Source organism: Mesoplodon densirostris, chromosome 20 (assembly GCF_025265405.1).
Source record: "Mesoplodon densirostris isolate mMesDen1 chromosome 20, mMesDen1 primary haplotype, whole genome shotgun sequence".
Classification (NCBI taxonomy): domain Eukaryota; kingdom Metazoa; phylum Chordata; class Mammalia; order Artiodactyla; family Ziphiidae; genus Mesoplodon; species Mesoplodon densirostris.
The window spans coordinates 33,730,632-33,755,629 of NC_082680.1; the positions used below are offsets into that span (position 1 = coordinate 33,730,632).

The following is a 24,998-nucleotide window of genomic DNA, read 5'->3' on the forward strand; positions in this document are numbered from 1 at the left end:
TTCTCTGATCTGCTAACAAGGTACATGGATCATCTTACCAGGAAGCAGAGAGCCCCGCTTTCCCTCTCTGTGCTGCCCTCGCTGTAACTGAAGTTGAGGCCACCTCAGCCTTCACGGCACAGGGAGGGTGATTCACAGCTCCGACCCACCCTCGGAGCTGGCCTTTGCTGCCCAGCAGCTCCACCCAGCACCTGCTTGGGGCCCTGTGCTTGCTGCTCAGCTGGAGGGGCGCAGGAGCACCACTCACTTTTAATTACCCTCTCCTGTGAATCAGTGGCACGCCTTTCCCTGGAAGCTGGGGCCTGGTCTCCCCAGCGGCACACTTCCCTGAGTCTCCAGCGGTGTCAGCGGTCGGGGTGACTTCTGCCTGCATGGGAGCACGGTAGGGGACTCGCGGTGCGTGGCACTGCATCGGGCAGCTCCTTTTGCCAGGCTCTGGAGGACGGAAGGGAGAAGCCGGTGTCGGGCAGGAGAGAACTCATGGTGAGGCCAGCCAGCAGCTTGGTTAGCCGACTGAGAGAGGTCCTGTCTCTCTCCTTTCAAAGAAGAAATTCCACTTGCCAGGAGGCTTTTTAGTGGGTGATACGTGGGTGTCAGCTTCTGGCATCTGCTCAGAAGCCCTTGGATGTCGCAGGGGGCGTTCTGTCCCGAGCCCACCGAGGGGCCAGAGCAAGGCTCACACCAGGCACAGCCGGGATCGGCATTGTTTCCAGGGGTGGTGTGAGTTTGCAGAGCTGGTTAGGGATGTGGACATGCAAACCACAGCTAAGTGGGGAGGCAAAACATTATATAGAGAAGAAAAGATTGCTTTATGCTACATCTGAGGGGCCAGGCAAGATCCACTAGGCATTCAGAAGCAAGAAAACTTGGACAGGTTGGGTGCAAGATGAGGAATGGGTCTCAGCAAGCAGTTCGGGATCAGTGAGGGTGGTGAACGGTACAGCCTAGTGGGTGAGAGCAAGGTTTAGCATCAGATTGAGCTGGATTTGAAACCAGGCTTGGCCGCTTGCCAGCTGTGCACATTGGGCTAGTTACTGCTCTAAGCCTCTAAGCCTCAGTTTCCTTATCTTTAATGGGATAATAAAACATAACTCATAGGATTGTTTGGAGGATTAAATGAGATGATGTTTATAAAGTGCTTAGTCTGGTGTCTGGCCCAGAGCAGGCACTCTCTAAGCGATGTAATCGTGAGCAACGGGAGGTGCTGGGAGCCTGGTTTCCGGGGCTCTCGCTTTGTGGGCAGGGTGACCCCACCAGCCTCAGAGAGCCCGCAGGACGAGGCAGACCGAGACCGGGCAGATCTCTCAGCGGGGTTTTGGCAGCTGACTCAGGCCTGCATGTCTGCTTGGGGCATCTTCCTGCCGGGAAAAGGTTCTTGATTCAGCTTATCCTAAGTAGCACGAGTCCTGCTCTCTCGCACCCATGCCCTTCTCTCTCGTCACTCCCCAGGCCCCATGTCCACCACCTGTGCCGGTTGACCTCCTTAGAAGCTTCCTGAAACAAGGTTGGAGGTGGCAAGGGGCGGGGAATAGAAAAATCTACGTGTATTCAGGAAGACCCTCTCTTTCAATTCTTCTCTACAGAGGTTCACCAGTGAATTAGAAACCCAAATCAAAAGAGACTAGCCGAAAGGGCTTGGGCTTGTTTCCTGGCTTTTTGGCTTTCAGAGCTGTGATTAATCTCCGTGTGTTCATTTTCTGATTAGCAGACCCCAGTTTCTTTTTCCACATTTCCCTTTTTCTGCTTCCAAGTAGGGAAAAAGGAATCAATGATTCTTGCAGAGCAGTGTAGAGATGGGGGGATGGAGGGACACCTCCCAACGAGGGGATTTCAGTCCCTCTGGGCCATGGGGAACCAGCTCCCAGATCTGGTTCCAGGGAGGACCTGAGAATGGACCCTCTAGGGTGTCTTGAAGGCCACGTCCAGGTCCTCGGGTTGTAAGGGAGGGAAGCATGTACCTGGCAGGGCCCAGGCAGTGTCTGGGCAGCAGGTGTTGGGGACCCTGGGATGGAGCCGGAGGTCCAGAGGCAGGACGGCCACCCTGAGGAGTGGGAACCTGCGATGGGGCCCTGGGGTGGGCGGGGCTGCAGCTCCGTCCCGGGGACACTGGGATGAAACTCGGGGCAGAGGGCAGTTACTTGGGAGCTGGAAGCGGGTTCCTGGGGAGCCTGGGACGGTTCCTCAGGGTGAGAAGACGTTAAAAACAGTCTTTTCATTATTTTAGGGTTATTGTTTTGCGAATACATACTACAACAGTGCTCTGACTTATCAGTAAGCACGTTAACATGTGGTACTCGTCCACTAGTTATTTCCTGCCTGGAACGTGCTATTTATGTTGGTCAGTTTGGAGACCCCTGATCCGAGGGCCAAGGGCGAAGGCGGAGCGCAACCCTCAGAGCCCGGTTCTGTGTCCGGGCAGAGCCTCGGGCCGGGCAGCCTGGTGTCAGGGTGGATGCGGTCCGCGAGGACGCTTCTCGGCCACGTTGATGCTGTGATGGCGTGTGGAGGCCTGTGCAGCTCCCCCGCTGGCCCATACCTGGTCCTGTGTGGACAGTGACACAGGGCTTCCCTCCGCTCCCCAGCTGCCGTCAGAAGCACCCCGAGGATAAAGTACGTGGCCCGTGATGGATGCTGACTGAAGCCCCAGTGTAGCAGAGACACCTGCGTTCCGGAAAGGTCTGCCACGCCTGAGGAGCCCTGCTCCGAAGCCCCCGGGGGTGTGGTTTGGGGAGATTATGCTCATCTCAGGCTGCTTTAACTTCTCTGCAGCGTCTCGCCCTGAAGTAGAGGTGTGCACAAGAGCCAGGTTGCTGTGGACCCTGCACCGCCGCTGCAGGGGTGGTGTGTAGACGCTCGTCTCTCTTAAGAGACCAGATGGAGAACAGTTAGGAGGAATCTGAACAGGAGGCGGCGAGCAGGGGCTTGGGGCTGGGGGGGTCTTCGGCTCCTGCAGTGGCTTTGGTCCGTGTTCTGCTGGATTCTGCAGAATCCCCCCACTCCGGCCGTGTGGCCCCGGGCTGATGGGGGGAGGTAGACACCATGGTGGGAAGGCAGGGACGCGGAGGGAGTCCTGGGGGACAAACGGAGGCGGAGGGGATTCTAAATGCAGCGCTGAGGCCGGGTGAAGTGTACAGAGTTACTTTATATATGTTTCTGAGAACATCTGTGAATAAGAATCTTTGCAGGTTGCCTTCTCCACACACATTCAGGATGGTGTGTTTACCCGGGAGATAGGACCTCGATTTATGTTCTGTTAGTACAGCTAATCCTGGCGCTGAAGGTTAGCTGTGCCCCTGCCGTCAAAGAGCTGATTGTCTGTGCCCAGGAGGAGCCGATGCACACAGCGGCCTTGGGGCCCTGGCCCGCCACTTCCTGGCTCAGGACACACTGCTGGGTTTCTTCCCCACCATCCCTTTTGGCTGTGTGTGCGCACAGGGTGGAGCTGGCCCGTGGAATTTATTGCCACTCCCTGAATGGTCTCCTTTATCACTCACAAGGCCTGTCATTGTGGTGTGTAGTGCCGCCCGACCTGGTCTCGCCACAAAGCCACAGTCCTTTCCGCCTGCTGCTGCTCCGACAGCATCTCACAGCCGGGCATGTCCTGCGGGCCTCGTGATTTATGAGCCTCTCGTGGACGTTCTGTCACAGTACACAGCCCGTGTGACCAAAACGTCCCCTGGGGTCTACAGAGTAAAATGAGTACACCCGTCCTAATGGTGCCTCTGTCCTAGCTGTGGAAGTTCTAATTTCCACTGTCCCCATTTTGGTTGAGTGTCAGACTCTGGACCAAACTTAGACCTGTCTTAGTCTCACTCTCGAAGAGTTTCCACTCTTAAGATGAAAAGATAAACAGTACCTTTGACCACTTGCCTATCTTATTTTAACGAACGTTGTTGATTCCTAACATTTATTTTAAGCTTTTCTCATTTGGAAATGTATTTATTTATACTTTTCTTCTCAATCCCCGCATACACACACACACACACACACACACACCCACACCCATACATTTGGTAGGTGGAAGCATGGCATTAACACTTTGCTGGGGGCTCATGTTATAGTTATTTGCAAAGGGCTTAACGCCTCTACAAGCACATGAACTTGCTGATGGAATTTGTGCTCGGTTCACTTTTCATCTCCTGTAACAACTTATCAGTGTATAATAACAATAGATGCTCAGTAACAGCAAGGATGAATAATGACAGTATCCTGGGTGGCATGGACTGTGACTCTGTCCTATGGTTGGGCCATCGCTGTGTTATTTGGAGATGCGGGGCTGCCCAGGATGCTTGCTGGTCTGGCCAGGATGTCAGGGCTGCCGGACAGCTTTTGCACTTGGAGTCTGAGAAACCCACCCGTTGCTGGACCCCTTGGCCTAGGGCCCCCTGCTTCTTTCAGACTCTCTGCCTTAAATGTTCAGAAAGAAATTCCTTACGCAGCTCCCTACCTGTATACCCCAGGGCAGAGCTCTTAGGGTTATTCAGTCTGCCCTTAGATCCCTTGTCCAGCCTGAGAGTTTGGAAAGTAGCGCTGCGTTAGGTTGGCTCACCCCGGGGCATCTGGCGAGCATCGCTCTGCAGCGTATTCTCCCTTCACAGAGGGCCGTGGAGGAGCCTCCGCCCACCGTTTTGTTGCCCAGAGAGGTTGTAAGAATGGCAGCAAAACCGCTGGGCTTGGATGTCTCTTCAGTCTAATCAATAAGTTCAGTGTTTTGGACAAGGTGCATCACAGAACATCCTCGAGGATTTAGCAAGAGGCAGGAAAGCACTGGGGGAAGCGCTTGAGAAGGATGGACGTTTAAAGTGTAGGTGGCAAGACACCTGACGAGCACGAAGGATTTTCTGTGGTTAAAAAGTAGGAGCACAGGGGCTTCCCTGGTGGCGCAGTGGTTGAGAGTCCGCCTGCCGATGCAGGGGACACGGGTTCGTGCCCCGGTCAGGGAGGATCCCACATGCCGCGGAGCGGCTGGGCCCGTGAGCCATAGCCGCTGAGCCTGCGTGTCTGGAGCCTGTGCTCCGCAACGGGAGAGGCCACAGCAGTGAGAGACCCGCGTACCACAAAAAAAAAAAAAAAAAAAAAAAAAAAAAGGAGCACACACCTCCCTTCACCCACACTTCCTAACGTTGGTCACTGACAGGGCTTTATCTTGCGCTCCAGCCACCCCAAAGATGGAGCTCCTCTGAAATCTGGGTTCCTTTTCTAAGTTTTTAAGATAGGAGCACAGTGCTGCTGGGATGGTACAGCTGTATTTTCACTGTCGTCTCTAACTTGTAATAGTGCTTGGTAATTACATGGTGTTCTCCATCTGCAGCTGTAAACACATTATAAAAGTTAACTCTTTAATTCTCCCAGCATCTCTGCAGAGAGCGGGAGAGGTTGTACCTTGCGGTTTGGCTGTACGTTTGGTCAGGGTTACATCTCATTGAGGCTGTTCTTTCCTGTATGTGATGGAGCTGGGAAGGTCAGATCTTTGCTGCAGATGAAAAACCCGATGTCTCCACGGAAGCAAGCGTGCGAAGGATGAGCCTCCTGACTCTAGCAGACAAATGTGTGGCCAGGTGTTACTATTATGATTACAGATTAGATTGCTAGAAACATCCAAAAAACACTGTGTGTTAAAAGATGCAGAATTTTGTTTCTGACATACATTATCTGCTCTTGACATTTAAAAGGAGAAATCCATCACTGCTCCTTTGGCAGTAACTGTTACGGCTTTTATTGCTTTTAAAAAGTCATTTCTTCCTAGGTCTGTTGTTTTTCTCCTTTTACATCCAGAAGAGTGGAATACCAAATAACTTTGAAATTTATACTCGTGAATTTCAAAAACAAGACTAGACTTTCAAGAGACTTATGGAACAGAACTAATAATTGTTGTACAGTTTTAAATTTCTTTGGCCATTGCTTTAATACATTGCTTTGGTTAACCAATGTGATTTCAATTTATTATGCAAACATAACCATTATTCCGTTAAAAATATGTTAGAAAGATTGCATACTTTGTTTCCACAGTACAACAAATAGTGTTGAACCTTCCATTTTTGTTATTTGATTTGCTTATTTTGTCTTTAATGACAGTCCATTTAAAGTAAAAGTCTTTAAAGTAGCCGCATAACGTGATAACATGTCTTCACTGGTAATTTAATACTTGGATATAATGAGTTCATCGGAGAGATTTCCTTAAAAACAGCAAGGTGCCTGAATACCAAAGCTGAGATGTTTTAAATCACAGAATTATAGTAATTATACAAAGCCTGAGATTTTCATCAGACAGAAAAGGCTTCCACGGCTAAACATACACTTTAAACTCAGCACTGATAACCGTGTATTGTGCTAAATTATAGGAGAGAGAAAACCCTCAGGCCAAGGGAAATATTGGAGAGAATGTTATGTGTTGAATTTTAAAGGAAAATTGGGAAATAAACTATTTTGATAGCATCGTGATATATGTAAGAGGCACATCACCAGGGAAATAGGAGAGGAACTCGAGAGTGTGGTCACAGGACATGGCAGGTGACTACTCAGGCCGTCAGTGAGCCTTACTGTTTACGGTATTTTCAGCGTAGGGAAGATGCCAGAAGGATCATCTCTCCCTACTCCCAGGGGTCCTGACGTTGCTAATTGACTGGAGTCCTTCCAGTCAGTAAAGGGGACAGCCCACCAGTAAATGAGGTGAGAATCTGGATTTCTAGGTCGGGTGAAGACTGTAAAAGGTAATTTAGGGAATTCCCTGGTGGTCCAGTGGTTAGGACTCTGTGCTCTCACTTCCGAGGCCTGGGTTCAATCCCTGGTCGGGGAACTAAGATCCCACAAGCTACAAGGTGCAGCCAAAAAAACCCAAAAAACAAACAAAAAACCTTAAAAAAAAAAGGTAATTTAGTTTTCATCGGGATTTTTTGGGGGGGTATTTTTTTGTTTGTTTGTTTTTGCGGTACGCGGGCCTCTCACTGTTGTGGCCTCTCCCGTTGCGGAGCACGGGCTCTGGATGCACAGGCTCAGCGGCCATGGCTCACGGGCCCAGCCGCTCCACGGCATGTGGGATCTTCCCGGACCGGGGCACGAACCCGTGTCCCCTGTGTCGGCAGGCGGACTGTCAACCACTGCACCACCAGGGAAGCCCGGGGATTTTTTTAATGTTGAATTTTTATAAAATGGCCAGGACACAGTACCCTCAGGGAGGTTGTTTCAGAGAAGTGATATAAAAAGATGCATCTAGGAAAATTTTATTAAAATCTCCCTACAACAAGAAATCTTATTTGATCCATTTATCATTCTTTTTTTTGGCTCAGATGGGCAGGGGAGCTGAGGACAGGGGATTAAGGAAGGGAGGGCACCGAGGAAGGAGTGCCGGGTGGAGGAGGCAGGGGCTTCCCGGGAGAAGGGGACAGCGGGTGAGAGCCAGGTGGCTCCTCATTTGTTTGGGGTGGGGGTGGGTGGAGTTGGATGAAAGGCCCTGTGGTCTGGCTGGGTGTTCCTGATGAGCCGCCAGGACACGGAATTGCTCCCAGAGGTTGAGCAGAGGCATCCTGGGTTTGAGTCCTGACAAAGCAGTATTTCTGGTCTACTTCTCCCAGCTCCATCCCCCCTGTCCTGGAAGAACTGTCCCGATGCATTCTGAATGTTATCATCCGCACTTAGCATTTGCATATTTGGGCCTCCAGGTGCTTCCTCACCTCCTCATCAGAAAGTACGAGGACCACCCTGCGCCCGCTTGCAGGCCTACTACCCTGGTTGGGTGCCCTCAGGAGCCCAGGATGCTCACTGTTTGCATCCACCGGTGCTGGGAAGGCCCTGTTCTGCAATTTCATTGTGACTCAAGTTTTGCTTTTTCCTTTTAACCATGAAAATAATATGTGCCATTGTGGACAATTTGCAAGATAGAGAAAATTACAGAGAAGCAGAAAAATCACCATTAATCCTTCCACCCAGAGAGAATTCGCATTTTGCCGTGTTTTCTTCCAGTCTTTTCTCCGCATCCTTTGCTCTTCGTGTACGCTACTCTGCAGATCCATATTCGCGTTCTGATTTAGAAACACTGAACAATATTTAATCACCTGTTGTAAGCATTTTCCACAAACTCCATCGAATATCGATTATTGATCGCCGTGGTGAACACAAGGGGGTTATTGTCCTGAGTAAGTGTTATTGTCATTGGTCTCCCCAGGTTCCCTCTGGAAGGCTATGATGGGAATGAGCGTGACAACTTGGACGGTTCCCCTGACTCGTTGCCTCTGCCTGGAAGTGCATCCTTTAGAAGTCAGGAACCTGCTGCCCTTGGTGGTGGACTCCCAGGAACAAGACGCGCTGTAGACCGAAATGGATGAGAGCAGCTCGGGGACCCCCGGACGTGTGCTCCCTGTGGTCTAGTCCAGGGACGCCCCTTGCGGGCCGGGTGGTCTGGGATGAACGCCGCGGCTGCTGGATGCGTGGCTGATCCCTGAGCGAGGATGGTGCGCCGGGGGCTGCTCGCCTGGGTCTCCCGGGTGGTGGTCTTGCTTGTGCTCCTCTGCTGTGTCGTCTCCGTCCTCTACATGCTGGCCTGCACGCCCAGGGGCGACGACGAGCAGCTGGGGCTGCCCAGGGCCAACGGCCCCACGGGGAAGGACGGGTACCAGGCGGCGATGCAGGAGTGGGAAGAACATCACCGCGACTACATCAGCAGCCTCCAGAGGCAGATCGCACAGCTCCAGGAGGAGCTGCGGGAGAGGAGCGAGCAGCTCAGGACCGCGCAGCATCTGGCGGGGGACCCCGCGGGCCCCTCCGGGAGGGCCCAGGCCGACCTGCTGGCCTTCCTGCGCTCCCAGGTGGACAGGGCGGAGGTGCACACCGGCGTCAAGCAGGCCACCGAGTATGCCGCCGTGCCCTTTGACAGCTTCACCCTGCACAAAGTGTACCAGCTGGAGACGGGCCTGACCCGCCACCCCGAGGAGAAGCCCGTGCGCAAGGACAAGCGGGATGAGCTGGTGGAGGTCATCCAGCTGGCCGTGGAGGCCCTGAACAGCCCGGCCGAGAGCAGCCCCGACCAGCGTCCTTACACGGCCTCAGACTTCATTGAAGGTTGGCCCGCTTGCAAAGGGGGTGGAAGGTGGTCGGAGGGGCACCTGGGTCTGGGCCCAGGCGGAGCCCGGCTGCAGAGGCTGGCGGTGGCTTTGGGGATGGCGCGTAGGCAGCTCTGTATGAGCGACTGGAGGCAAGGCTTGGCTTTTTGTATTTTTCAGAAATATCTGCTTCCACTCACTTCCTTGTGGAAACCACAGTCACTGAGTGGACAGGTTCGTTGTTTTTTGGCAGAAGAAGGTGGAACTTCTTGCTCTCAATAAAAAAGAAAGAAAACAAAATACAAACATGAAATATTGAAACCCATATAGAGTGTGATAGGCAGTTTTCGTTTTATGCCTTCTCCCAGACACGTCTAGAGACCGGGCCCTGTAGTAGTAGCGAACGTCTACGTGTAGCTCTTAGGTCCGTCCAGCTCTGTTCTGGGAGCTTTACACTTGCAGTGACCCCTTTTGTGGGGTGAGGGAATGGAGGTTCAGATTAATTAAGTAAATCACCTAAGGGGGCTCTGTTAGCAAGTGACGGAGCTGGGATTTGAACCCAGAAGTCTGATTCCAGCGTCCACGTCCTTAACCACTAGGTCATATTGTAGAGGTGGTCAGAGCACCTGGAAACTAGGAGGGTGAATGCCTCACCTTTCTTCATGGGCACAGAACAACCTAGTAGTAATTGTGTTTGTGTCAATTTTAGAAGAAAGCAGCCTCGTCTTGGAGTTTCTTGGAAGACTCTTCTTACCAATTTTTCCGTTGTTACTGATTCAAAAATCAACTAATAATTTGGAAGAGGAACTGCCTTCGAGGGCATCCAGCTCTTCCTCCTGTTTCCAGAAAGGAGATACTTCCCAGACACATGGCTTGTCTGGCTTACCCCGCTCCCTACTTGGGTTCTGTAACGACCGTCTCATGAACCTGTAGGCAAGACAAACCCTCTTTAGTCGTACCAGAAACCCTCCCTCTGCTACTTACGCCTGTTCTCTCTGGACGCTTTCCTGTCTTATGGTTTTTTCCCCTTTACATGGGAACTGTAAATTAATGCAATTTTGGTATATTATCATTTTCACATACCTAGAGCTAGGTAAAGAAATCTTTTGCAAGATCAAGCTTTTGGTCTGTCGACTGAAAAAAAAAAAAGCACAATGTGAGAGTAGTGAGTTAAATTTTATTTGGGGCCAAAATGAGGACGATAGCCCGGGACAGCATCTCAGACAGCTCTGAGGAACTGATCCGAAGAGGTGGGGTGGAGGTCAGCATATGTGTGACTTTGGTGAAGGGGGTCCGTGCAGTGAAGCACACGTTCTGGCAGAAGGTGGCTGCCAGTCACGAGGAGCAGATGTCACCATTCATGATGTTAGTGCTTTTCTAGATATGAGGAGATGCAAGACATTGGGCTCATAAAACCTCCTGAAAATCTCTATCTGAAGGCCTGCTCTGCCAGTTTCTCCCAGAGCACGGGGAGCCTCGTTCCTGATCTTCACCCTGAGCTCCTTTCAGGGTGAGTTGAAGGTCAACGGCTGCGATGGCCAGTGACTTCATCCTTGTAGAGGCGGATGGCAAGGGACAGGTTTTCGTCCACCGATGTCAGGATTTTACTCATTTATATGAGGTATTAAAAGTGCCTGGTGCACTGGGGAGCTAGCAAGTATAAACACAAGGTAAGCACTCAGGAAGCGTTTAAAGTATCGTGAGGGTGCAGCGTCCCATTTTATAGTGCTTTAGAGTTTATGAAACATTTCCACAACTATTACTTGCCTGGCTGACCCCCAGGGAAAATCATTAAACATCCTTAAAAAGGAAGCTCTGGTTGTGGAGTGCGTTGCCAGAGCCGCTCTCTCACAAAGCACTTTCAAAAGAACTTGATTACGAATCAGTGATTTGTAATCTGCATTCATGTTTGAAATCCCCGTCTGCTTTTCTGTGTACAGGATCTAAAGTGCAAGGCCTGTGGTTTTCAGTGACTCGGGCCTCTTGTCCCTGAGCTGAGGTGCTCTCCTGTGTGTGAAGGCAGATCAGTCCACCCACACCTTCCAAATTTGGGGAGAGTCTTGTCAGCTGTTTTCATATGATGAGTAAATAGACGCAAACACTTTAAATATGTTTCTATATATTTGACTGTCATACACAGTTGATCTCACTTTTTCATTCTTATCACAAAAGATGGTGGAGGGGATCTTTTATATGCCCAGGAATTGGGGCATCATGAAAGACTTCACTAGTCAGGGAGCTGCAGGAAGGCAGAGTTAAATTCAGCAAAAGGAGTAACTGTCAAATAGTAATGTTTCGGAACAAAGTGGGATTCCCGTCACTGCAAGGATTCTGTCCTCAGCTGGATGGCCAGGAGGTGATAATTCATGACTCTAGCATCAGAGAGGTGGTTGGACTGAATTACATTTGAAGACCTTTGCAGTCCTGGCTCACGATTCTTTGACCCACACCTAGTTAAGGAGAAGGAAGAGAACGGGAAATCTGTGTTTTATAATGCGTGAGAACAAGCAGTGGGACCCTGTAAGGATGAAGTGTATCTTTAACATAACGTATTTGGGTTTTTAAACATAACCTTGGAGAGACTATTTTGTGTTTGGGTGTCAGTAGTCTAAACGTTGGGGCAGTTTAGTGGAAGTCCATGGGCAAACCTGGGTTCCACACCCTCAGAGAGCTCTACACGAGGGCCACGGATTCACTGAACCCTGAACTAGTGTGATAAGGATGGGGGTTCTTTGTGTTTAAACGAATAATAATAAAACCCTGTGGAATGCTTCTGGATGATAACAGTTGAGTAGACTTAAAGCCAACCGTGGGGCAGGAGGCGTGATGACACAGCAGAGGCTGTGTGACTCTGACCCAGACCCCTCACCTCCTGGCGGCTGGGGTCTCCTCATCCTTCAAAAAGAGGTTGACTTTCACGTCCCCCAAGGCCCACCCGGCCCAGCCTTCTGCAAGATACAAAGCACCGCTTTGGCTTTCTTCTTCTTGGCTTTGCCGAGGAACCGTCCCTGAGGGGTACCCTGCCCCCGCTCTGCTGGGTGACAGGATATGTCCCACCCCTTGGGATTCTGCTCTGTGGAAGGAGGGATTCAGACAGATCATCTGTAAGGTCTGCTCTGACCATGGCCACTTCCTACAGTTCTGTGAAGCCTGCGGAGGGCGAATGCCTATTGATGACCATCTAATTTATGATCCATGTTGATTGAATTATTATCTATCTCTGAAACGTAGAGGGAACAACATTTGCCCCAGTTTCCCTTCACCAGATGTTTCACTGGCGCTGATTCTTGCATTGGCTTCTCACATAATAACATGAATATTTTGTACAACCGTCTGGGAAAAGAAGATAAAGTAGAAAAGCATGATCAGATCCTGTGCTTTCGGAAGCCTAACTGTTTTATCTCCTCCAGTGAACAGAAAACCTCTCTTTGTGTTTGTGGTTCATGACTCCTGTGTGGGATACACAGACTCCTGTTTAAGTCTGAGTGGCACAATTCTTGGCTTTGATGGCCTCTTTAAATAGAGCTCTGGGGCCTGCGTTCGACATCATTCCATAAAACAATTTAGCCTCCCGAAATAGTCCCCTTTTACAACCCAGACACCCAACACCGTGAGTCCTGTGTGAGGTGCCGTGTCTGCTATCTCCATGGGGAGGTTCTGTACGGGCCTGGGCACCTCCCCTCCTCCAGCTTTCGCAAGGTTAGAGGTCGCAAGAGTGGCTCAGACGCCAAAAGACTTGATTTTACGGTAAGATGGAGTCAAGCCATGAGCCACAAGAAACTGAAGGTTTTGATGGCACCCTGAGACGCGTTTCAAAACAAGGGGATACGGGAATAGCTCTAAAACCTTAGTGACCACCGCCTGCCCAGTGAGCTCCCACCTCCCGGGCTCCACAGCCAAGCCCGCGTGCTTCCTGGGCGGCCGAGGCACCGAGTGAGGCCCGGAGACTTTTATGTCCATTGATGGTGCCTCTGCATAACCTCCAAGGATGCCCTGTGACCATGTTGCTAAGCTTTTCTAGACAAGCTGGGTCCAGTCCCAGGGCCAGGTGCTTGGAGACCCGGGTGCTCAGGACCGTGATTCTCGGCGTGCATTTCAGGGAGATGCTCCTTTGTGACTTGGGGAGGAAAGGTAAGGCGTTCAGGTGCATTGCCGGGCATTTGGGGGTGCCTGGGGATCTCGGTGCAGAAATAAGGGAGAGCAAGGATTCCGCGCAGTGGACGGGGTGTGGAGGGAAGAGAGCAGGTGGTGCAGGGAGGTTGCTGTGGGCAGGACATAGGGCTTCAGATCCTGAGCGGGGCCCCAGTTCTCAGCCGGCATCTCCAGGGAGGCGAAGGCCGTAGAACCCAGGACAGCTCTTCCCACCCGCCCTCACGTCACGTGCACGGAAGGACCATGCGTGTTGACTGTCCAGTTCCCACCAGGCCTGCGTGGTGTTAGTTCCCTCTGTCTGCTTCCTCCCTGAGGTCTCCTCATGTGTTTGCTGATGCTTTACCTTCCTAAAGAGGGAGAAATGCTTTTTATTCTGAACTCAGAGATAAGAGGCTTCAATGCCAGTAAATGTTTTGAGGCTACACTATAGAGGGATTCTTCCCGGGGGGGTGGCGAGGAGGAGGGGCGGGACCCAAGCCCCCTTCTGGGGAGTGGACGAGCCTCCTGCCAGGGTCGGGGCTCTGCTGTCACAGGATATTTTGAAGTCCTTCGCAAGCTGTGAACAAGGGGCCCTACCTTTGCATTTTGCTCTGGTCCCTGCAAGCTGGGCAGCCAGTCCTACCGCCGAGTAGAGAGGCCAGGAGGGAGGGTGAGGCGGGGAGACGGAACTAGGCCACTGTGCAGCCCAGCACCGTCGCTGAGGCCAGCTGTGTGGACCCGCGGCGGACCGGGACAGGCGCGACCTTGGTTTGACGCCCATCCTGTGCGTGTGGAGTAGTTTCTCGCAAGACTGCGGAAACCGGCAAGTCTTAACTTTGTTTTACGATAACCTTGTTGTTAGTATTTTTATTGGACTCACTCGAAGCACTTTCGTTCCCAGGGGATTTTTCTTTTCTTTTTTTTTTTTTTTTTGCGGTACACGGGCCTCTCACTATTGTGGCCTCTCACGTTGCGGAACACAGGCTCTGGACGCGCAGGCTCAGCGGCCATGGCTCACGGGCCCAGCTGCTCCGCGGCACGTGGGATCTTCCCGGACCACGGCACGAACCCGTGTCCCCTGCATCGGCAGGTGGACTCTCAACCACTGCGCCACCAGGGAAGCCCCCAGGGGATTTTTCTTAAATTGAGGTGTCACTGTTCTTCCTGCCTCGCGTTTCCTGCTAGGGATGTGCTGTGAGAGGGAGCTGGGGATGCTGTGGGCACGTCCAGGACGGAGGAACGTGGTTGCGTTAGTGGGAGTGCTGAGCAGAGGCGCGATGGGCGGAGGCCTGGACCCGGGCCTCGGGCTCCGTGGGAGGTGCGGGGCGGGGAGACGGCAGGCAAGGGGTGCGGCCAGCGGGCCCAGTCTGTCAGCCACGTTGGGGAAGAGCTGGTGTTTGCAGAAAGGAGCCATAGTTTTTTAGCCAGACCCCGAGTTTGTCCTGTGCAGGGTCGTGGATGAGGCCCGGTGCCCAGGCTTAATCGACGTGCATGGACGGGACACCTGCTCTGTGGGCAGAATGTCCCCAGTGGCCTGAGGGGCGGGGGAAGGGGGATGAAGCCAGGTCTCTGGCCTGAAGGACCCAGTTCCCCACATGGGGAGACAAAGCTCTCAGTGACTTGAGGTTCAGTGGCGGGAAGTGGCCGCTGGTCCGAGGGTGTCAGGATCGGTGCCTGGAGGCCCCTGGGCCTCGGGAGAGACCTCAGAGCAGGTGAGACCTGAGCCAGCCTCGAAGGGGAGACTGGGTTACAGGGAGGGGCGAGCGAGAGGGGGAACAGATGGCAACAGAGGGAGGGGGCCAGAAAGCCGACTGACTGGGGAATAGAACTGGGGTGGGGTTAGGGGGAGGCCAGCCCAGCCAGCAGGCGGGACCCGAGAGTCACTGGGAATGTTCGACACGAGGACCCTGAGGCCTGGGCCAAGGGGTTTAGCTCACAGGGTCGCCTGGATCTGTAGTCAGGCAGTCCGTCGTCTGGGGGGCGGTGGGTAGTGAGCTCAGCTCCTGGGTCCCGCTCAGCCCACCCCCGACACCTCCCACTTGCTGTGGTTCTCAGGTGCTCAAGCAGCCGTGGCATCTTGGAGGTCCCGTGGTCGGAGATGGGGACCCCGTGGTTTATCGTAGCTGGTCTTGTGTCTGTGCACCACGCCCTGTCCTGACATCTCACCAGCACTGGTTCATCTCATCCCCTCTTCCACCAGCACCCTGGATTCATTTTATCTCCATTGTGTCAGTGTGAGTCTGGAACTCGGAGGTTAAGTAACAGCCTCCAGGCCACTCAGCTGGCAAGTGATGGGCCCAGATGCCAGACCTTTAGATCATAGCTCCTGGCCGTGCCACCTCGGACCTCTGTGGATCTCTGACCTGTCCACACGCTTCTCTGGTCCCGGATGGTATGGGGGAAACCTAAAAGCACGTCCAAGGGGTGCAGACGGTGGGGAGAGGTCCTACCCGGGTGAGCTGTGTCAGTGTTCTTGGGAAGAAGTTTTTAAAGGAAGAGAAGGAAATTCATGAGCTCCTCGGGGAGACGGGCAGACAGAGGCACGGGAGCGGCCGCATCATTCAAGTAAGGGGAGGGGGTCATGCGGGGCTGGGCGCCTTCAGCATGAAACGCTTTACTTGAACCGATCGGGGTGCGTTTCTTCTGAGACTCCTATGGCAGTGTGGAAGAGGGGTGGGAGCTGACGAGTCAGGAGAGAAGACGGAGGGCAGAAGAGCCAGTCGGGGGCTGTCAGGGAGCTGGGTGGCGGGCGTGTCCGGTGCTTAAGGGAAGAGACGGGGTTTACGGTCCTGTTTTCTTCTCCAACATACGCACTTTATGTGAGTTCTGGATTGGATGAAAGCCCACGGTGCGGGCAGTCCTGGGGGACCCCGCCCGCCTTCTGATCCCAGCTTGCCTGCCAGCTCTGTTCCCGCCCAGTGCCCAGCTCTCCTGCCTGCCCTGACCCTCCTCCTTCCCGTGCGCCATCCTCTGCACCCAAGGCCCTGCCCTCTGTAAGCCTTTCCCCTCCGCAGTCTTCAGGTTCTTCCAGCCAGAAGTTCCCTGTCATCTTCCCAAGGCCGTGTGATGAGTTCGCGGACCCTTTTCCCTCTGTCGCTCTTGGTTTATCAGACTCAGCCCGTCTTCCTCACCATGTCCAGCAGCAGTGATGGGTGCACAGTGCTTTCCCTGTTCAGTGGCTGCACAGCCCTCACGGTGGTGTTTCCCATTTGGGAGCCTCGCCTGGCCAGAGGCTGACTCCCCCAAGGTCCCCCCCGACCCCACTGGCCCTGGGGGGCTTGGCCTCCCGCTCCCCGTGCAGGGTGAGCAGCGTGGGCCTGGGGCACCGGACCCGTGGCCCATTCAGCTCCTGTCTCTGAGTACACCCTGCCCGGTCCGTGTGTATAGGAGAGATGGCTCGAACCTTGTGGAAGAAAGTTTACAGAAAACCCCAGGTACACAGTTCTCACCTCGGCTCTTCAATTTCCATTGTAAATCAGCTGTTTGATGGGAGGATATTTTCCAAGGAAACAATACTGTGAAGAGTACTTGGGTTCCTAGGACCCATCACAGATCAGATTTAAACTCTAAACTCAAGGACATAAATGCCAGAGGTTGGGGATGAGTGGAGAGGAGGTCTTTAGAAAGTTACCTGCATTTTCTGCCCTGGGTGTTACTAGTACGTTCGCAACAGAGTACCTAACACCAAAGCCACTTAAAAAACATGCCGTATTTTGCAGTCATTTTGGAATTACAGAAGAGTTGCAGGAACAGCGCCGGGTTCCCCCCTCCCTCTCCCCAGCTTCCCCGCTGTCAGCATTCTGCACGTGTGCAGGCATCAGCCCTGGGAAGCAGCCCTGGTACGGCACTGTCTCCTCAGTTGTGCCTCAGCTTTGCTTCGTTTTTGTGTTTCTCCTGCCTAGTGTTCTCGGGACTGCTTAGCTCCGTGGTTTGGTGTCTGTCATTCATTTGGGGAAATTCTGAGCCAGTATTTCAGCCAGTCCTTCTTTGCCCTGTGATTTCTGTCTCATTCTGGACTCCACCTGTGTGAATGTCTCACAGCTAGTGGATGTTCTGTTTCCTTTTTTTTTTTTTTTAAGATGTTGGGGGTAGGAGTTTATTAATTAATTAACTTATTTTTGCTGTGTTGGGTCTTCGTTTCTGTGCGAGGGCTTTCTCTAGTGTGGCAAGCGGGGGCCACTCTTCATCGCGGTGCGCAGGCCTCTCACTATCACGGCCTCTCTTACTGCGGAGCACAGGCTCCAGACGTGCAGGCTCAGTAGTTGTGGCTCACGGGCCTAGTTGCTCCGCGGCATGTGGGATCCTCCCAGACCAGGGTTCGAACCCGTGTCCCCTGCATTAGCAGGCAGATTCTCAACCACTGCGCCACCGGGGAAGCCCCTGTTTCTTTTTTGTTTTCACTTTTTTTTTCTGGTTGTGTTTGGTAACTTCCATTGACCCACCTCCAGTTAACTGATGCTTCCTCAGCAGAGAGACGACCCATCCAGGCGTTCTTTATACCTATTACGGTGCTTTTAATTTCTAGCATTTCCATTTATTTCTGATCATTTCCATCTCTCTGCTGAAGTTGCCCATCTGACCGCACGTGCTGTCCCCTTTTCCCACCTTTAACATATGAATCACGGTTACTTTAAATTCCCTGTCAGATGACTCCAGCATCTGTATCATCTCTGAGTCCGGTTCTGATGATTGCTTTGTGTCTTGGATTTTTTTCTTGTCTTTTCCAAACCTCATAACTTTTGTCGAATCTGGTGTAGCTAGTAGAGACTGAGATAAATGGTGTTTATGCCTGGAAATGGCACACTTTTCCCTTTCCTGTGCCGTGTGTATGCATGCAGGGGCGCAGGAGTGGGCGGGGCTTGAGGTTTGTGGTTGCTATGGTTACCCTCCGTGCATCCCATGCTCCAAATTCCTCGGTCCTACCTTGTGTTAGGGTGGAGGCGGTTCTGCCTGCGGGCTGTCCGTCCAGCCCTGTGACCCCCCCGGGAAGGTCTCCTTGTGCTCCTGTCCTGTCCCCTCCCCGCATTTCTGCTGTCCCTTGCTATTCAAGCTTGTTAGCTTAGTGCAGGGCAGTGGGGAGTGGAGCGGTCTCTGATGCTCTGATTAAATCTCAGTCCTACCAGGTCTTTGGTTCTTGGGGTGTCTCCTGTCCCGCCCCAGGAATAAGGCGTTTTATTCCTCCCTCCCCAGCTGCAGGGAGCTTTCAGCAGTTCCTGAGGGTGAGAATGTTGGTTACACTTTCCCCGACAATAGGTTTTGGTTCCAGAGAGGGGGGACAGGAGGAAAGGGCCCCCCGACATGGCTGCTGACCCCCGCCCCCGGGCCAGCACCTCGTGGACACTTCTAAGGCTCTGATTTTCTGTGAGTACCCGAGGAGGCTTCAGGAGGAAGAGCCGCGGGGGGTACGGACTCTCCATTCTCTGGCGCCCCTGTGCCGCCAGCCTGTGTTCGGCCTTCTTTCTTGTGCCCCGTGTCCTCCGCCCCTCTGGGCCAGCGCTCCCTGCTCGCCCCTCCCTGCAGGCTCCTGTCCCTCCTCAGATTTGGGACCAGCCGTTTGTTCTGTGGCCTCAGCTCTCCCCGAAGTTCAGAGAAGTCCTGCATTTGAAGGGAGTCTGGCTCTTTTTCATTGTGAGCCACGTGTCTTTAAACTCATCATGCCCTGGAGTGGAAGCAGAAGTGTGAAACCACTTTTTAAAATAATAATTTAAAATCTATTGATTACTTCCTCTACTTCCATTTCTCTGTGAATCAATAATCTCTTCTCACGATCTACTGATGGTTTCACCCATCGTGCTCAAGCCAACAGTTTAAAAGCACTGAATTGCACAGATTTCGCTCATGAGCGGGAAGGTTGGGACATCCCACACCTGGGTCCTCTGAGCGGAAACCTAGAATGCCGTGGTCTCTCCTCTGTGGCCATGAATCAGAGAAATGGCAGCGTCGCTTAAGCCTATCTGGTACCATATGTCTGTTCTTTGAGTTTTAATGCTTCAGTGTTGGCCACTTGGATTTCTTCTATCAAACGTCACACGATCATAAAAAGTAACAGTGTTGTGACAATCGATCATTTCCAAGCACACTTCCCCAAACTGGCGTGTACTGTCAGTACTTGGGGTTACTATTTTCCATCCCTTTCTGCCTTTCACCTTGGTCTGCCTGGGATCCCCGTCACCCTCCTGCTGGTGTTGATGCGGGTCCTGTGTTAGTTGGGTGGGGGGAGTTAAGGGGGAAAGGGGGAAAGGTACTGTCCTGTTCCCACATCAAACATCCGCCTTCTTCCTGCATTCCACCCCCTCCCACACGTCCCCTCAGGCCTGGGGACACTTTGGTGGCTGAAGCTGGCACCTGCCGCCCCACCTCTTTGTCACGCTACACAGACCGTTGTTTAGGAAATAAAGCCAAGACTTGGAAGCGCTGGGAGGCTGTGCTCTCCCCTCTGTGTCCTGTCCTGCTGCTTCCTCTGGGGCTCTGTCCCTGGCTGTCACCCGGCTCCTTCCTTCCTTCCCTGCAGCCAGTGCCCCTTATCCCCAGTCTTGTGGGGGAGGGAGGGATGGTCCCCTGTCCCATCCGATGTCTGTTGTGCTGACTTGTGGAGCCATAACTGTGACTGGACTTCACGTCCGTGGGCTTGGGCTGGTTCACAGCACTGGGTGCGTCTCTGCAGGCACGTGGTGGATCAGGGCTGGCCCGAGGACGTCACCACCACAGATCCTAGCGTTCCTGTGCCTTCGGAGCGATTTACATGTGCACTCTTGAATGCAGCCCACTTGTAGATAGGGGATCCACCCCCCATTTCCTTTGCATTGTAAATGTTTCTGTCAGCAGCAGCCAGCGCTTCCTGCACTACAAGTCAGACCCCATCGGACTCACCCAGGGAAAGGGAGCATATGGGTGACAGTGATGAGATTACCTTTTATATTTTGCTTAGAGTTGTAAGCGGTCACCAGGGTCTGTGAAACGCCTCTCCTCTCTCTCCATCTGTTTCCACTGAGGCTGCTGATCAGAAGTCGGCATCCGCGGGGAGATGGGTTGGAAGGGCCGCCGAGTCTCTGCCCCGATGACTTCATTCTCATTGTAGGACCCATAGGAGCTGAGGTGGAGGAAGAGTAAACACCAAGGGGCGCGGCTCCATCTTGGAAACGCTGGCCTGCGTCCTGCCCGGTTCTCCTGCCCTCAGCCCCCTGTCTTTGCTGTGGACGTAGATGAAGGGAAGGAATAGACTTTTCTATCCTTAGAGGTTCCATTGGTTTATCAGTTGGTCTGGAAAACATGATTTGGTGAGGTTTCGTCACGTGCAGGTTCTTGTCGGGAGGATGCTGACGGTCAAGGACAGAGCTGAGAGGAAACGAAGCTCCAGGAGGAAGGGAATGGGTTACACGCCTTCTTAAATGTAGGAAAAGATGGGTAACGGGAGAGTTACGCTTTGAGGTTTTCAAAGACTTAGGTGTTCAGTCTGTTCATCCGTTGGCCGCGCCCTCTGTGCCGGCCTCGTCCGTGCTAGGGGTGGACACAGTCACACGCGTGGTCCCTGCCCCTCACAGGCGATGAGGGCGGAGTCACACCTTAAACAAGTGGTACAGGGGGGAGAGATGGGCCGTAGGTGGCGGGTCAGAAAGGGCATCACAGGGAAGGCTTTTGAAAGACGATTCGAGTTGTCTCAGGTCAAGGGCGTGTGCTCTGGGGCGGGGGAGTGCTCCAGGCAGGGGGAGTGACATGTGCAGTGACATGTGAAAGCTTGGGGCAGTCACGGACCTGCAGGCAGTCAGAGGACACTGGAGTATTAAGTAGGAGGATGTTGGTCTGGGTGGGAGGAGGTGTGGCCAGATGACGACCCTGAAAGATTAGAACCAACATCATCAAGGGTTTATATGCATTTTAGAGTTTCTAGTCTATCCTGCAGGCCACAGGCACTGTTGACCATTTTTAACAGTGGTTAGGTTGGCTTTCCAGCTGGGTCACTATGATAGCAGGGTAGGGGGGATATTGGAGTGGGCTGGGAGTCAAGGCAGGTTTGGGAAATAATTTGGCAGTTCCTCAACATGGGAGATGTAGAGTTACTGCATGACCCAGCAGTTCTACTCCTAAGTATGAACCCAAGAGAGAGGAGAATGTACATTCACACAAAAATGTGTTCAGGATAGCCAGATGGTGGAAACAACCCAGATGTCCACCTGTGGATGGACTGATAAACAAAATGTGACTTATCCATACAAAAGTATTTGCCGTAGAAAGAAATGAAGTACTGATACACGCTACAGCACAGATGTCCCTTGAAAACATGATGCTGAGTGAAAGAATCCAAATACAAAAGACCACATATTGTATAATCAACTTACATGAAATGTCCAGAACCACCTAATCGGTAGAGACAGAAAGTAGATTTTTGGTGGCCTAGGACTCCAGGTACGTGGGTGGGTGGGTAGGTGGGGGTGAGCAGTGGCCACTAATAGGTACGGGTTTCCTTTAAGGGGGATGAAATGCTCTAAAATTAGATTGTGGTAGTGATCACACAACTCTGTGACTATAGTAAAAACGGTGACTTGTGCGGTTGAAGTGGTGAATTGTTTGGTATGTGAATTATATCTCAATAAAGCTACTTATAAATAAATAAAAATAAATATGACATAATCTCTGTCCTTAAAAGAAAGTGAAGGCTGGGAGACTAATGACAAGGTTTTATACATAGTTGAGGTGGTGAAGGCTCCTGCACCGAGGCTGCAGCTGTGGGACAGGACGCAGGGCCAGGGAGTGGGGGGTGTGTGGAGCTGAGTATGTCGAGAGGTGGTGACTCCTTGGGTCCAACCATAGAATCCTGGTCTCTTCCATAAGCATTTCTCCGGAGTGTGTAATGAACAAGCTACCAGGAGCATATTTACTTACATCGTGGCTTTTTCAAAAGGGAATTTAAGGCAGCAGTGGTATTTATTGATGTCAAACCTCCTTCCCCTTATGTAAGTGCTAAATCATGTCCTTCTTATATGAGACACTATGATGGGCAGATGCTGGGCGGGGAAGTAGAACAGAGGCTGAAAAAAGGAAGACCCACATCTTATTTTTACTATAAGGTTAATTCAACAGACAGAAATACGAAAAATCTTTGTTTACGTGTTTCTGACCATAGTCAACTGACTGCCTTAAAACCGAGAAAACCATAATTCAAAAAGAGTCATGTACCAAAATGTTCATTGCAGCTCTATTTACAATATCCCGGAGATGGAAACAACCTAGGTGTCCATCATCGGATGAATGGATAAAGAAGATGTGGCACATATATACAATGGAATATTACTCAGCCATAAAAAGAAATGAAATTGAGCTATTTGTAGTGAGGTGGATAGACCTAGAGTCTGTCATACAGAGTGAAGTAAGTCAGAAAGAGAAAGACAAATACCGTATGCTAACACATATTTATGGAATTTAAGAAAAAAAAATGTCATGAAGAACCTAGGGTTAAAACAGGAATAAAGACACAGACCTACTTGAGAATGGACTTGAGGATATGGGGAGGGGGAAGGGTAAGCTGTGACAAAGCGAGAGAGAGGCATGGACATATATACACTACCAAATGTAAGGTAGATAGCTATTGGGAAGCAGCCGCAGAGCACAGGGAGATCAGCTCGGTGCTTTGTGACCGACTGGAGGGGTGGGATAGGGAGGGTGGGAGGGAGGGAGACCCAAGAGGGAAGGGATATGGGAACAGATGTATATGTATAACTGATTCACTTTGATATAAAGCAGAAACTAATAAAAAAAATTAAAAAAAGAAAAATAAATGAATTAATAGGATGAGAAAAAAAAATCTCAAAAAAAACAAAAACAAAAATCGAATTTCCAGTTTGGGAATCATCGTACAAACACGCTGTCATTGGTCTGAGGCCAAACATTCAAGCATAAGAACCAAAAGCGTGTGTGCCGTCGCTGGTCAGTGGCCAATCAGCAGAGGCCTGGGAGCTGGGCTGCCGGGTGGACCAGCTGTGAGACCAAACCACAGCTGGGCCTCCAGCTGGTGTTGAAGGGGACAGAAGCCTTTAGGGCAAAACCTGGTCCACCTGGGGCGTCAGGCCCGACGCAGGCAACGTTTAGCACCAGTGGGCAAGGAGGCCCAAGCAGGGCAGGAGGTGCCGAGTTCAAGGGGCTCAACGGGAATAAAGGCCTGCAGTTCAGCTGGACACAGGGAACAGGCAGGAGACGCGATCTGAGTCAGGTCAGGAGCAGTGAGCTCAGCACCCTGGGACAGTTATTCAACAAACACTTATGGAATGTCTACTGCGTGTCAGGCAGAGCCCAGGGGTATGTTGGCTGATCTCAGGGTGAGGGCTGTGTGCTTCTCTGAAAGCAGCCTTCCCAATTCTCACATAGATAATATGTTACTAAAATCCTCTAACTTTCTGGGCATTTTCTTAGGGATGCTCACTAGTTACCAATGTTCCTAAAAAGCTGTAGTTTAAACATGTTATTATTTTCAAGTTCATGGCTGAACCTCAAATTATGAATATGTTGATGGTCAATAAATAGAGTTTATTAATAGCACGGAGTATACTTTGGCCTTCTCTACGTGTTTAATGAAATCATTAATCTCAGTAACCTCTAGCCACAAACTAAATTGCACTGGAATTCGTGAATAATAGCAGACTGTGTGGCCTCACGTAAAGTGTGTGGATATAAAAGTATGTCTTAGTACCCTTCAGTTATGTACCAGATTTATTCAGAATCAGTCATGTTCTTTGCAGATTATTGGATAACAGAGAGGCACACATCAAATGCTAAGAGTGAAATCTAAACAGACCCTACTTTATTTGGCTAAAGGTACAATGAGCCTGATATAAGTTCTTGCTTAAACTTAAGTCCAGACAAATATTATGAAAGATAAATGGGCTAAAGATATGAACAGACAGAAGAAGAGACACGGGTGCCTGAAGTACACATTAAAAGTGAAAATCAGGGCTTCGCTGGTGGCGCAGTGGTTGAGAGTCCGCCTGCCGACGCAGAGGGCACGGGTTCGTGCCCCGGTCTGGGAAGATCCCACATGCCGCTGAGCGGCTGGGCCCGTGAGCCATGGCCACTGAGCCTGTGCGTCCGGAGCCTGTGCTCCGCAATGGGAGAGGCCACAACAGTGAGAGGCCTGCGTACCGCAAAAAAAAAAAAAAAAAAAAAGTGAATAACAGTTAAAAATGAAAACAAAAGTTGAATATTAAATTGCCATAATTTTAAAAATGGCAATACATGGCATTGGTGAGGGTGAGGTGAAATGAACATTTATACCTAGTAATGTGAATATAAATGGGTACAACCATTCTGTAAGGCAGGTTGTATCAAGAGCCTCTAAAATGTTCATACCTTTCCCCAGTATTTTCATTTCTGAAAACTTATTCTCGGAAATGCCCGTGAATATTTATATCAAGAATGTTCGCCATAGAAATGGTTATAATAGTGAAAAAAATAGAAACAACTCAGATGTCTGACGGTAGGAGACTGGTAAAATCACGCATCTTTAAAGTGGGATGTTGTACAGCAACTAAAAATCATTTATTCAGTAACTATTGAGTAAAATGGGGCAAAGCCTATGTCATGAGCAAAACTGTAATTTTAGCTGTGAAAGTAATGATAAAGTTTACACCTAACTATGTAAAGAAAAAAGATTAAGAGGATGAAAATGCTGTATCAAAGCATTTATGGATTTATTCACAAGTGGTGGAATTATAGGTGATGCTTTATTTCCAGATATTCTACTTTGACAATCTGTTGCTCCTATATTTTGCAAAAGGATATAGCAGTGCTTGAACGACGTTGACATGATTAAAAAAGAAAGTAGCGTTTGATCTCCTCAAAGTG

The 24,998-nt window shown here is 51.2% G+C and overlaps 1 protein-coding gene across 9 annotated transcripts in view; it reads left to right on the plus strand.

The window, feature by feature from the left end:
• CSGALNACT1 (chondroitin sulfate N-acetylgalactosaminyltransferase 1) overlaps nucleotides 1–24,998 on the plus strand; it is a 327,407-nt gene that overhangs the window by 232,251 nt on the left and 70,158 nt on the right. For 8 of the 9 annotated variants that reach the window (XM_060086122.1, XM_060086117.1, XM_060086116.1 and 5 more), the window contains one exon: nucleotides 8,162–9,054. In XM_060086122.1, coding sequence (XP_059942105.1) covers nucleotides 8,445–9,054 — 610 coding nt within the window. In that variant the 5' untranslated portion in view covers nucleotides 8,162–8,444. Of the gene's footprint in view, nucleotides 1–2,593; nucleotides 2,677–8,161; nucleotides 9,055–24,998 lie in introns of those variants that run through there. The other variant, XM_060086124.1, reaches the window with a different exon arrangement.